The sequence below is a fragment of the Sceloporus undulatus genome, chromosome 5 (assembly GCF_019175285.1).
Source record: "Sceloporus undulatus isolate JIND9_A2432 ecotype Alabama chromosome 5, SceUnd_v1.1, whole genome shotgun sequence".
Lineage (NCBI taxonomy): Eukaryota > Metazoa > Chordata > Lepidosauria > Squamata > Phrynosomatidae > Sceloporus > Sceloporus undulatus.
The window spans coordinates 66,570,599-66,585,354 of record NC_056526.1 but is presented as its reverse complement, the minus strand read 5'-3'; the positions used below and the strand labels follow the sequence as shown (position 1 = coordinate 66,585,354).

Genomic DNA, 14,756 nt, shown 5'->3' with positions numbered 1-14,756 from the left:
GGGATGGATGACCCTTAGGGACCTCTTTCCTTTGCAGCCTCCTAGGTGTCCATGCAGGAAAGAGGAATGGGGCTGAGATGGATGACCCCTAGGGGTCCCTACATTAGGGGCCCTTTCAATCTGAAGCCTCCGCGGAGTTTATGCAGGGCTGGAAAGAATGACCCCTGGGGGTTCCTTACATTGGAAGCCTCCTAGGTGTTCATGCAAGACAAGGCACCCCCCCCTCCAAGGGGTTGTCCTGAAAAAGGAAGGCCACCGGAAGGGAATGGGGTCAAAAAGCAGCCCAGCATCATGGGAACTTTGCAATCAGTAACTTTAGCGCATTGCACTGCTGCCTACCACACCAAACCATTTCGCAACATATTTTGCAAGGATAACGGGAGACCTGGCCGGGCTTCCCTTTTTGCCCTCAATGCCCCAAAAGGGGAGGAATGACGCTTAAACTATGGGAGCGTTGCGCAACGGGCTCCCATAGAAATGAATGGCGTCTGGAAGGACGTTGCGCTTTCACGTTATTGAGCAATGTTGGTGACGCTAACATAGGCAGGAAAAATAGCCAAAAACCCACGTCTGATAAACTCCAAAGAAAACTCATCCTCATCACGTCATTGGGCATTTTAAGACCTAAGCATGTTAAATTTCTAGCAATAGGAGCAAAGATACAGGAATATATTTACATCTATTTTAAAATACATTTGGCTACATCCCCAGGGAAGTTGCATCCATATCAGTCTCAGATGCTTGGATGTAACCAAAGGTCTTGTGCATATCAACTTCACCTTGGACATTCCTCCTTTGCCTCTAATGTGTGTGCCTTACTTCTACAACTCTATTTTCTAAAGAGAATTATACATAGATATATTGATTATTGGGGCCTGTCCACCTCAATTGCTTACTAGGTTCTTTAATAAAATATGAATCACTGACAGTCCTAAATCCCAGGCATTAACACCTACTAGATTGTGAAACTGAGATGTTCTTAAATATGTCTTTTTTTTTAGTCTGCTTCACATGGAGTTCAAGTGTTTCTGTAACTTTCAGAAGTCCCCTAGATTTTAAATAAATGTCTGGTTCCAGTAATATTAATCCTTTGTTATTTTTAGACATGAAGTGGGGAAGAGGTGGGATCAGTGAGATTGCTAACCTCAAAAGCACTTACCACAGTTCATTCCACTTGTGTCAGTGGTTAGAACCTTATTACCTAAACCTTACAATTTGGGAGATTAACAAACAGCCAAGGCCCAATTTTTCAATAATCTAAGAGGACTAGGTTTTTGGATGAAGAACTAGAAAAATGTATCCACTGACTCTTTAGCACTGGTTCTGTTTTAATTAACGCAATAAAGAATTGTGAAATTAAATAACTGCTATAAGTCAATCGTGTTAACAATAAATGTAAGCAAGTTGTCTGTTTTATTGGAAAATCTCCAATTCAATGAACAGATTTTAACTATGGTAGTTAGTTCCCACTTCTGTCTTTTCTGTTTTAGGAGAGGCTTTACAAGCCATGTTTCTGTTAACAGGTCGGCTGTAAAAAACATGCACAGTAAGCAGATACAGAAACGGTTGTTTGCAAATGTCTTGCCATCATATTACAGAATTCTATGTATGGAGAAAGCCAGATGATGAGCTGTATTCTTCCATAACTGAAAATCCCTTTCCAGCATCATATCCTACTTGTTCTTTGAGTTCATTTTGGGGGAATAAAGCAAGACATCAGCAGTATGGGAATGCGTTGTCATAAACATTTCCTTAATTTTTTGAAAGTACAATAGTTCATAATCCATATTTGTTGGAGGAGAGGGATTAAAATTGGGTCTGTGTGGGTGCGTAGACCCAGAATTTTCCTGTTTTCCCCCTGCCTGCTCCATCCTGGGTCAACATCCACAATTTCAAATCATGCTTTGAATTTTACCACTTGTGGTTTTAAGAATTATGTTTAAAGGGACTGCGGTAATTTATAATACAAACAGCCTGATATATGTGGATTTAAGCTTCGAGGAAGTTTACTAACTATTGTCTGTTTTATAGTGAGAAAGGAAGATTTTTACCAGGCACATGTTGCATTGATCTCACAATGGAGACTGAAGTCACAGCAGCAACACTGAGAAAGCTCTAGAAAGTTACTTTTGGGGCTACAATTCTCAGAGCCCCCCAGTCAGTGTGGCCCCTGGCTCTTGGAAAACGCTGTTCAAAAAAATATCACCTGAAGCTTGATTTGAACAGTAACCCCAAACAGTAACCGCCGTTAGGATGAAATATTTTCTGTTTTCTAACCATTAGAAAAGCTGATGTCTGGTTGTATGACAAGAAACACTAGAAGTGCAAACATTATATGAGGTTTTAGAATGAAAGAAAAGGAAAGTATCTGCTGGAATATATCTGGGGTAACTCATTAACAAATAGTCACCCTGGTCCTGAGTGGGTTTTAACTGGAGGTAAAGTCTGCTAGCTTTGGTAGGTCTCATTTATCAGGATGTATGCTTGGCATCATAATCTGATTTATAGCTTATTATCTGAGTCTATTAATAATAGCTGCTAATTTCAGGTAACCTGCTTCTTCACTTGTTGTGGTAACTGTGTTACAGTTGATCTGTGCTGAGTTCCTATAGGGCTCTAGACTTGAAAATGCATCTAATCCAATACAGTGATATTTTCTAAGACAATATAACAAGTCAATCTCTGCTTGAGACATGCTTATTTATTTTTGACAATTTATTTTTGATATTTATATTGGGTTTATTTTTAAGTGGGTGAAGCTTGTGGTGCAGAAATACATAGATGTGTCTCAGAGGTATCCACTTGGGCAAAAGTGAATTCGTCATTGTATTAATTACATCTGGGTAGGCATCACTTAGGAAGTTGGTGTAAGTAGAGAGAAAAGAGTTGATAGAATTTGCTTTCCAAATAGGAGAGCATCCTTCCTGGGACAAAAAAGAGAAATAGCCAATTAATATATCAGTAAGCTTCAGGATCTTCATTTGGATACTATGTTATATATATATATACAAATATTAATACTGTAATAAGGAGATTCTCCCCCCGCACCCAGAACTGAATATTTGAGGCAGTAAAGAGCAGCATATAAGTATTACGTATGTTTTAGTCAAGAGAAGCAACTGGTGACTCTTGACGTTCTTAGATTGAAACTTCCATCAGCTCTAGCCAACATAACTAGGGATGGTGGGCAAAGTCTGAAAATGTATGGAGGGTGGTATATTTTCTTAAATCTATTTCCCCCTTGTTCATTGTGCCTGGAAACTGGATCTGGAAGAGAAGAAAGTGGTTATCTCACGTGGACTTACCGTCAGCAATATGTGTTTTAAATTTGGGGGGGTCTAAAAATCCAACTCTTCAACTATGTTTGGAAAAAGAATCCTTAATTTCTGGATGGTGTTATGTATACTATCAAGCTTTCTTGAAGCAGACTTGACGGCAGCATGACAAATATGGCAACTCCCTTCCATGATTTGCTAGTCATGTCATTTCCATAGTTGTGGTGCAACAGTTGTGTTAGGTGGCAATCACCGAAGTGAGTTCTGCAGCTCCCAGCCAGTGATCTTGTTTGAGCATAGCCACTTGAGCTCAAAGCTACTCTCTTCCTTAATTCCTACTTTACCTTATAATGGCTGAGGGGAAAAAGTTATGAGCCAGGAAAAGACCACAAGGCAGATTAATAATAATAATAATATAATAATAATTTTTATTTATATCCCGCCTTTCCAATTGCATGATCAAGGCGGCTGTCTTTTGAAGTAACTATTCTTCTGTCCTCATACCCCCCCCCCCAGTTGATCTCTGCTTCATGTGGTTTCTCATAGCATAGACGGCGTTCATCTTTATTAGGTGATGAGATAACACAAATTTAAATATTAAGTATAGTGTAACTAAAGGAAGGGCACAATATTTTTGTATTTTTGAAAGTGAATAAAGCATATATAATTGCTGAATACTGTAAATCCACATGCACATACTGCTTGATCTTATGCTGTAAATTTCCTTTGCAAAAATATGTAATTATATTGTAAGCTAGTGATTAATGCTTCTAAAAGCCTAAGAACCTGATTTAGCCAAATGTGGAAGTTAGTAATTTAATCTACTTTGGACTCCAGAGCATAAACATGAGTTGGTTTTTTTTGTAAAGGAGGGAAGTATTTCTCCGGACTTGGAAACAGTAAACAAAAATATAATTTAATTTTACCAAGCATGAGTCACTTAATTTTTGTTTCTGGTTCTTGAAAGAGGTTCACTGCATTATATTCTTGGCATTGATATTTGCCATATCAGTGCAGCAGCGAAGGATTCCTCAAATGTATTTCCACTATGTCTACAGATTTAATTCAAGTTGTAATAATGTGTCAAAGAATAAGGCTGTGCTGCTTTGAGGTTATGCTGTATACTTCAAAGCATGCAGCACAGACTGAAGCATATGCTTTGAAGAAAAGGACTAATAATAAAATCTTTCTACTTTGAAACACAGGAGGAAGAAAACCCACAATTTTATTCATGCTGATTTTTTTTTAAAATCACAATGCAATTTAAACAGTAACAGAATGGTCCAGCTACTTGGGCTGTGCCACTGGATGTCCCTTTGTACTTCTGACGGAGCTGAGCTTTCTAACAAGACCAAAAGGGGAAATAAATAATAAATGTTATGTTCTGTTTTTCAAAGAGTCATATGTAGGCCAGGGACACACTTGAATCTGTTTTGTTGCTTTTTTATCATATCTCATCATGCTTTCCTACTTTATTGCTGAAGCACCTGGCATACATGCTAATGTTGAACTAGTAGAGTCTCCTGCAGAGAAGGACTTGTTTCAAGGTGAGCTTGTTTAGATCACTGGAGTAAATGTGCAAGGAAAGCTGTTTCATCTTTTGGGACATATTTTTCTGCTGTTGATGGTTGTAGTCAGTAACCCTACAGATGCTGGGATAAAACTGATGCTCAAAATTTCTGGTCTGGATTCTGAAAGAGGCGAGGGTAAACACACATTTAAAGTACTCTACCTACTCCAGCCTATCTACTTGCTAGTAAGTGGACTTGCAACTGCAACTTCCATAAATTTTTGTTTAATTTAGGCCCAGCTTAAAACGAGAAGGAAAGATTCACTTTTCAAAGGATCAGGACACATATACCTAGTTGTATTCAGATGTTATACTTGAACAGCCATAGTTTTGAGGACTAGAAACAAGCTATGTGTATATATGTTTTCTCTAACGCTCTTGATTTGGCATAAGCATGTTGAGGTTAGCGCCTCTGAGAGAAATTTTGCAAGGCAGAACATGACTACTTTCAGGCTTCTCAAAATTGAGGATTTAACATCCAAAATATTGTGTGATTCTACTGCTTCAGTTTGGATTGTTGCTTCTAATAAAGAGTCAAGTCCTTTCTAAGATGAAAGCCATCTTTGAAGCTTTCTCCAAGCTATATGGCACTCCTTGTGACTGTTCGTCCTTTCATGTTCTGAGACCCTAACACTTAATTTTTACCACTTTATACTAGCTGTACAACCTTCAAGTGATGCTTATGTAGACTTTAAAGCTGAAGCATTAGTGGTGTATCAGAAAAGTAAACATGAAAAACAATATAATATTTCATTCTTTTGGCCAGTATCTCTTGTATATTTTTCCATTAGTCAATGTGACTGTGATCAACAACCAGAATTAAGAAGTCTAATGTCTAATCTACACGGCAGAACTACAAATCCCAGCATTACATAGCCATGGTAATAAGCCATGGGTCAAACTGCATTATTTGTGCCATGCAAATTAGACAAAAGCAAATACAACCCATTTCACAGCTGAAATGGTCGGTTTGTTTCATAAGAAAAATGGACAATCTTATAATGGGAATATTATAAATTGATATTGAATGGTTTCCACGGATGTTTATTTTAACAGTTTATTATAATTTTATGAACTCTTATTATCTTTTATGCTATTTCTATGGAATCATCCATGTCTAGCAACTTCCTGGAATGGATCTGATGCAACAAATTTAGATTATTTTAGATTTTCTTTACCAAACGTGTGTACCAGGAAAAGTTTCCTGAAGTTGGTGGCTCAGAAGACATTTCCTCTAGGCTTGCAGAGTTTTGCAACCTATTTCCCATAAGAAGATAGTACAGCCATCATTACCCTCTATAAATGGCAAAGTGAATAAAACAGATAATTTGAAATAAGATGCTGCCTACATCTAATGTTTCTGTTTTCCTTTTTCGTCCTCTTCCGCTTGCAGACTGTTTCTTATGACCCCATCTGGGGTCATTGTTTCTCCTTCCTCTGAGGCAGGTTGCTGTGATTTTTACTGCTGTATTTCCTGCCATACTTTGGTGGGTAATGTTTAAATGCTTAGACTTGCAAATATGTGACCTGAGGCTGTTGGTGAATTATTTGATGAGAGTCCCCCCCTCAGGAGGCCTGACAAACATGGGTCTGAAATGTACAGGCAAGTATAGGAAATAAAAATATTCAAATGTAGAGAGCAATCTAAATAGAGTCTCTTGCTCCATATGTTGTAGTATGCACTGGAGACCCATTATAGCCCCTGGACCTTTTTGTACACTAGTTCTTCAGTCTGGATAATGCTGTGCTCCATCTGCTGTAATCTCTTAAACTGCACAGTGCTGGTTTCCTTAGATTTTGACCTGTTACTTGCTGGTGCTTTTGATCTTTGCTAGAAAGGCAATATGCTATCCTAATCTTTCCTCTGCCTATGTTATTGCTGAAACCACAAAATAACTGCTTCATTTTTGTTGTTTGTATTAGTCACCTGTTTTTAACCATACACAGTTAAAAGGCCTTGTATTCAAGAATGTTTTGTTATTTCCTGTTTCTAGCTTTTCTTTCTGTAAAGAACTTTCTATAAACTTGAAAGTTTAAATCAACATATAATTAGGTGGGTGTCAATCCAAGAGAAAGAGGTGCTCACTAACATCATTCAAAGTTAAACCCCAACCTCTATCTCAAAGAATAACTCATTTATTCATAATTTAGGTGTGAACCCTATCAATAGAAAGCCTAAAATGACATGAGGATCCTTGTAGGTTCATTATTTTCCTTCCTTTCTTGTCTTTTAAAATAATGGTGATGGTTTGACATAGGGCTGTCAGACCTTCAAGTGTACCCAAGTATTTCAATTGGCTAATATTTTAGATTTTCATATTGATAAATTAATTGATAAATATAAAGAGTCTCCAGTTTTGGATTTGATTGGTAAATATTAACACAACATTTAATTGGTTCATTTAGGCTCAATTTTCCATCTTTCGTTCTTTCTTTTTTAAAAAAGCTGTTCAGCATTTTAGTGCTGAGTTAATGCTTTAGAAGCATTTTCTTCTATTGACGTTTTACATATTAAGCAATATATTAGTCTATTTGCTATGCAAATATTGCTCTTGTTGCTGAACATCAGAGCTTGCAAAGCACATTGCTAATAGAAGATGCTTTCAAATGAATTATCTGCCACCACTAAAGCACTGGTAATGTATTTTAAAATAGAATGTTCCTTTTGTGTGAATGGATTCTTGTTTCATTGATTGGCTGAGAGCTGAAAGTATGTTTTTGATTTAAACTCTGTAGGGACTAATGGGAGAAACCACTTTCCATCCTGCAGAGTAATTAGGGAAGATAAGACTTTGAGCCACGCTGTGTGCCTCCAAATGAGGTTTTTGCAGGTGAGGTGTATTGTCAGACGTCAGCTCACTATTATTATACTGCATTCTCAACTTGAACCAGAATAGTTTGTATGTATTATGTTTCTTTTCCTGGTTACATGGGATTGAATTTATGCTTAAATATATGCAGACATGGCGAACCTATGGCACGCATGCAGGAGGTGGCACTCAGAGCCCTCTCTGTGGGCACACATGCTGTAACCCTAGCACAGAGTTTGCCAGAATTTCTTACTAGAAAGCCAGAGGGACGTGGCACTTTGCAATAAATAAGTGGTGTCTGGGTTGCAGTTTGGGCACTCGGTCTATAAAAGGTTCACCATCACTGTGATAGATGTTTGTTTTACCTACCTGAGATGATGATGATGATGGAGATGGAGGGACTGATGATGATGATGATGATGATGATGATTTACATAGAAGGTAAAGGTTGCCTTCCCACCTTCTCCAGACCATATTACTTCATCTTTCCACACAGATCAAAATACCGTTGCCCTGTATTTACGAAAGATCAGGTTAATTAAATGTGGATTATTTCAGAAATACTATCAGTTAACTGTGGGAAAAGTACTATTCCTTAATATCAAAGAACAACAATGACCACAATAAAAACAACCTCCATGCGATATGCAGTATGCTTTAGTAGAACTAAAGCTAAGATGTCCCTTATTATAAGTGATGAGGGCTAGTAAACTTTTCCTTTTATTTAGATTGAATAAGATGTGAAAAATAAATCTCATATTTTGGTGTGTGGAGTTGTTACCACTGCTGTCTTTTATTGCTGTTTGAAACACTGGCAAAACTAAAGTAAACGTTGCTGAAACACATTAAGAACTGACTTGATAAGAGGTATAAGTTGGTCATTTATCTTAGTGAATGCTAGCGGTGAAGGAGTGGCAGGAAGGAGTGGCTAAAAGTGAACATGCAGCGGCTGCGAGGGCGCTTCTTCCAATGGCCCCAAATAGGAGCGGAAAAGATCAGCTCCTTTTGGGGCTGGATTTGGGCCAGCTTAAGTGACCTTAGCATGGCCCCAGGGCAACTTCAGGGCACTCCAGGGACGTACATCATGTAAATGACATGTGGCCGGATGTTGCCCCATCTGCCTGTCTGTTCTGGGCCCTAGTCATTTAAGAAAATAGCTTTTGTGGTCTCTGTTCATGGATGGTCAACTTATGGTTTGAAGAATCATGTGTTCCCTGGCTTCACTGACAAATTCTTAAGCTGAGCACACAGTCCCGTACAGTGTTTTGCATTTGGTGCACATCTTTTGTCAAATCTAGTGATGGATAATTTTATAAACTTCTTTTTATTTTTTCTAATTTTTCTGTATTTTTTTTTTTTTTTTGTGGGAACGAACAGCTGGGAGTGGACTGAACATATCCTTCTCTAAAGAGAAAGACTCCTTCTTGCACAGGCGAATGAGCCCTGTTGGAAAAGAATGAGGACAAAGTGATAATCAACAATTTTGGCTGATCTACCACCGATGTTTTGAAGGGCATTCTGGTCACCCAGAGCTGTTTTTGTTTTCTGGAGAAAAGAGGAATAAGTAAAAAAACAAACTAACCTTACTTCACTAGAATTCATACCAAGGCCTTTATCATTGTTTATTTTTTTGGTAAAGTTTCCATTGAAAATGACTTATCCACATCATTTCTAATGGCAGAGCTGGACATCAGATGGCTAAAAATGAAGTTAATGTTAGGACCTCCTGCCTCATTTGAAACCACATTTTTATTTGTGGGTTATAACTGTGTTTTTAAAGGCAGATGGTGATGATCGTTGACAAACTGAATTTCACTGCTGCTTAATGTTCCTGGCTTTTCTGTAATGGAATGTGTCTTTGTTCTAAAGTCTTGCTTATGCTGGTTTGCCTTTGTTTCATTCATCAGATTATGGCACAGACACAAGGCTTTGGGAGAAGATACATTAAAGCATTTTTGAAAGGCTTCTTTGTTGCTGTTCCTGTGAGTGTCACTTTTCTCGACAGAGTGGCTTGCATTGCGAGAGTAGAAGGGGCTTCAATGCAGGTAACAAACTCTTTCTCTACCCTGTTCATTTTCACCTGTTCAGAGTCTGAGTTGTAAATAATTGACAATCCAATTTCAATGGCAGGAGAAAAATGTGGTTTTCACTATTGCAAAGTTAAACCCTAGCTTCACAAAAAAGGGTTTTTCATCACAAAGAGAGCATTTTAATGCATATAGGGGTAAAGTGAGTAATTCTTGCATTTCTGGAGCTATCAAACCCATCAATTTTAGTTGACATATTTAAAGTTTCAATCTTTCCATCTTTCAGTCTTTCTTTCTTTTCTTTTGAGATACATGCCTCAGGATTTTTGAGATACTTGCTATTTCTAAGAAATTTAAAATATTATGGATGGATTATTAGATTTAAATATTATCAGAGAGAGCTTGATGTCATCAGAAGAAGTTGGTAACTAGATAACATAGGCCCATTACAGACGGGCAGCTAGTACGTCCTGGGGAGGTACTAGCTTTAGGGTAAGTGCGTAGCTTATGCACGCATTTACCCCTATTACGGACCGAGTCCGTACAAGATGGCGGCGGCCGTTCCTCACGGCCGCTGCCATCTTGATGTAGTGGACGCTCTGCGTCCGCACATCGCACTCCAAAAGTGACGCCGCAAGTGCGCACTTTGGCACTTGCGGTGTCTCTTCCGGGTTGCCAGAAGAAGTGTGATTTTTGCGCTCCTTCTTTGCAGCACGGAGGAGTCGCGCGGTTTGGCTGCTGCGACTCCTCCGCGCTGCAACCCGCAGCAGCCCGAGACCGCCCCTTTTGGGCGGTCTGTAACGGGCCATAGTTATGTACTAGTGCAGATTCACTTTGGGGAAATATATGCTGTCTGGAAGGAATTGCCTACTCTCTGGCAAACCATACATTTTTGCATAATACTCTATATTAAAAAGAGAATTTTTCTACTCTTCCTTGCTTTTTTTTCATGTCTACCCTTCCTAACCTTGGGCTCTCTTTGTGAGAGTCTTCCTTTCACATACACACATGACTTGGATTTATTTGTTTTGCTGTCCTAAATGTCTGTTTGCTTGTTTTTATTGTCTACCTATCTAAAGTTACTGATTTGTTTGTTTGCTATATGTCTGCTTCACCTGAGGACCTCAAGGTGGTGTACATGGTTTGCTCTCCATTTGTATTCTCACAACAATCCTGCGAATTAGGTCAAGTTAGGTGTAGTGACAGTCGCAATCAGCTTCATGGCTGGTATACGTCTTGTGATGGGCTTCCTCAGTCTTGGCATAGTCCGACAGATAACATCTCATACAGTTTGTCATAACTTTTGGCAGCACATTGGCTGTTTCAACACAAGAATATATTAAACAGGATTATGGAGCTCTTCAGACCGGCCATTGCGGTTGGCCTGTGGGCAGAGTTGGGACGTCGTGTCCACATGACACATCACGATGCTCCTCTGGCACTGTATCCACATGATGCAGCATTGAAGGAGTGTCATATAGCTGCGGCACCGCAGCTATAGCACCCTGGGAAGGCCGGATCAGGGCTGCGGCATGCGGTTGCTGCAGCCCCAATGTGACTGAAGAAGGGGAGGCTAAAGGCCGCCCGTTCAGGGCTGTTTGTACAGCTCCTATGTTTTCTTTCTGTTGTTTTGCTTGAGGAAGGAAAATATGGCAAATCATCTCCTTTTTCTTTTATCTTGCACTCCAGAAAGTGAATTATGTTGAATGTGCTTGAAAGCTATAGGATATGGTGGAAAGTGAAGTTTTGTCAGCATGACGCCTTATGCTCATCAATAACACACTTGCATTGGATGTATGATTGTCTTACTTGAAGCTTTCACTGTACAATCCACCAGAATTGGATTTGTAATAGACCTTTTAGACTCCTAGCTGGCATTGTGCACTCATTATCCTGGTTCATGCTGTGACTAAAATTAAAAGTTCTTCCTCAGAAAAAAGAAAAAAGCAAGAGATATGTCTGACTCTTTTATTTCATTTCATTTTGCCTTTATTTTTGTTTTCTGGATTGGATTTATGTTATGTGATTTAAACATTTGTATCTGACTCCAAATTACTTTACCATGCTGTCTAAATTTTATAAATCACTATTCAGCTAATGCACATCTTATAGAAAAATGCTTTCCTAACTAGACTAATGTACCCATTGATACTGTTCTTTTGTGAACTTTGATTTGTTCATACATGCAGGTATTAGTATATTTCAGTACTGGAATATTGGCATATTTGTTTACACCTATGGGCATATAAACAAGACAGAAATAGCTGGTGAAATAAAATGCACTGTGACCTCTCTATCCATGGGGGATACGTTCCCAAACCTACCATTCTTAGTGAAAATTGTGGCTAATAGTTAACCCTATATTTCCAGTGGAAATAGGCCATAGAGGTATGCTCAATGCTCTCCAGATGACTAGAGAAGGAAACTACTTGTTCAGGAGATGAGGAAGGTGAGGAGTTCTCTGTTGTGTTCTTTCCTTCCCTCTCTCATTTTAAAAACAATTTTTGATTGAGATTCATTTCACTCAATTTATAGGTGTATTCTACAGTTCTGTAAGTCTCCACGCTCAACTATATATATGCTGATAATGAACTGATATTTAAATGAGGCTTCCACTGACTGAAATACTTAATGAAAAACACTGAAATACTTAATTGATAACTTTCTGGTGGTGGAGGTGACTTTTTGCTGTGTTTGCTAAGCAGTTTTATATTTCTTGATGCAGAATATACACTACAGACACACACATGGTAATCACAGTTATGTAATAAAACAAAATAGCCTTTTCTTACTTAAAAAGAAAGCTCAGTTTTCTGTTTTTAAATGTGATATTTATTGAGAAATAAAACAAGTCATATTATATAAATGTGTGCACTGATGGCAGTGCTATTCAAATGTATGCCTTCCATTTTGAGTACCGTAATTGGAGTGATTTGTTCTCACTATATATTCTCTTTTATAATAATTCCTATCTAAAGGGTCAGCACAAGTCAGATTCAACCTCTCTTTCAATCTGAGAGTCAGATACTATAAAAAAGCTGTTTGAATTACTGCTTGATTTGCAAAATAGCTTTATGGATAGAAAATTTAATTAGTGAGTAGGTGTGGAATATTACAATTAACTGAGTAAAACTGCATAACTGTACTGTCATTTATGGATGATTTTCCTTAGCATAATAACATAATATGCAAATGCTGGTTTGGCATATAACGAAACTGAGGAGGGATGCTAGAAACTCAGTTTTTTAAATCAGTCATTAAACGTAAGTCTGGTCATGGATAGTATTTGAGACTTTTAATAGTTCACAGTTGGTGGAAAGCCAACTTCTCTAAAACATCTTGGAAATGAGTAGTCAGGAGGAACAAGAACAATTCTACCCTTTAATTGACAGCTGCTCATGTTGATTTGCTCTAGAGTTGTTTTTTTTAAAGGTTGATAAACTGGAAAGTTCTATTTTATTCGAGCTTATAATATCAAGTGTTACTTAAAGTATTTTTCCCCCCCAGGATGGTCCAACAATGAGTCAGAACAGCAAAGATGGTGCCCTTTACACCTGACCATCTGTCCTAAATTTTATTTAGGCATGATATTTTGGCACATGAGGCAGAACTTCTTTGCTATTAAAAATAAACAAATGAAATAACTACCAGTTTGCTCTTGCATTACTCCCAAAATGCTGCCTTACTCTGCCTAGTGCTAGGGCTGGCCCTGCATTCTATTATTGTTTCATTGAAGCATGTCCATCTGTAGACTTCCATTAGTAGGTGGCACTATGCATCTGTCCTGTACCTTGGGAAAAGGGAAGAAATGTTAGTGTAGGTTAGTTGATGATCTTAATTCCTTAAGGCAAAATGGTTTAAATCTTGCTCTCCTTTTCTCTAAGCACAAGTATCAACTTCAAATAAACTTAGGTCCAAAATACACTATAGAAATAACCCAGTTTGACAGCTCTTTAACTGCCCTGGTGTAGTGCCATGTAACCTTGAGTGCTGTGGCATCAGAGCTCTTTGATAGAGAAGGTTAAATATCTCACAAAACTACAGTTCCCAGGATTTCCTAGTACTGAGCCAGGGCAGTTAAAGTGGCGTCAAACTGGATTATGTTTGCAGTGTGTTTTGGGCCCCAAACTATCTTAAGGTTTATTCTATTAAAAGTGTTTTTTCTGAATTCTAGGGTTAGTTTGGCTGGTGGAAGAAAAATGTGGAAAGCCAATGGATTTAAAGATCAGATATTTTTATATATCTGGCATAAGGTTTGAGTTGTAGTTGATTTTGTTGTTCTTTGAGCATGGTTGTGAAACTGGATCAGAAAGGAGAAAGTGGCTTATCAGTGAGTCCCTCTCTAATTCATCACTGTCTTCACTGAAGGAAGCTAGATTTCTAGATTTCAGAGGAAATCTAGAAAAATAGGAAGTGGGAGCAGACAAATTCCTGGCAAAGAATCATGCCATTAGATTAATAGCAAAGCATTCCTATTTATCTCACCTTTTCTACTTTCTTTAGTTTATCACATCTGTGTCCTGTTTCATAGACGTGAAAATCCTCAAACTGGCTTACAATGTGATATGTACAAACAAAAATCCATCAATGATAACTTTATTGGCCAACCAAAATGCACAATATACTTGTTGCAAGCTTTGAGACTCAGAGCTCCATAGGCTTCTTCATCAGGCAAGATGTGACAAACCAAACAGGAGAGAGGAAGAAAAAACAAAACAATTGGAGATGTTAGTTAGATGCCTGCATGTTGTTTCCAGTCCTTAGTAAAGATGTTATGCTGAGGAGAATATCTTTGGCGGGCAGGCTCTTCCTCCTCCTGGCCATTTAGCAATAGGGAGATTTTCAAACTCCAGGAAATTTAAAGTCCTTTTGCATCCCAGCAGGGACCCCTCTTTGGCAATCCAATATTCCAGTGAGGTCACAGGCCTCTTAGGAAGAGAACAATGGATTCCTCAAGAAGTCTCCATGTTTTTGCAAGCTGATCTCCAAACCTTGCCTCCTCTTTGCGTTTCCCCATTGTCCCTCCATTTGCAAGCTGATCTCCAAACCTTGCCTCCTCTTTGCGTTTCCCCAT

At 38.4% G+C, this 14,756-nt stretch overlaps 1 protein-coding gene across 12 annotated transcripts in view; it reads left to right on the top strand.

Annotated features, from left to right (window-relative positions):
• Positions 1-14,756, top strand: part of IMMP2L (inner mitochondrial membrane peptidase subunit 2) — a 594,331-nt gene that overhangs the window by 2,965 nt on the left and 576,610 nt on the right. For 7 of the 12 annotated variants that reach the window (XR_006104042.1, XM_042467998.1, XM_042467999.1 and 4 more), the window contains exons 1-2: positions 7,375-7,481; positions 9,563-9,700. Coding sequence is in view for 11 of the 12 variants with exons in the window: in XM_042467998.1 (XP_042323932.1) it covers positions 7,443-7,481; positions 9,563-9,700 (177 nt within the window). In the remaining variant the exon portion in view is untranslated. The other 5 variants (XM_042467994.1, XM_042467992.1, XM_042467991.1 and 2 more) reach the window with 5 other exon arrangements.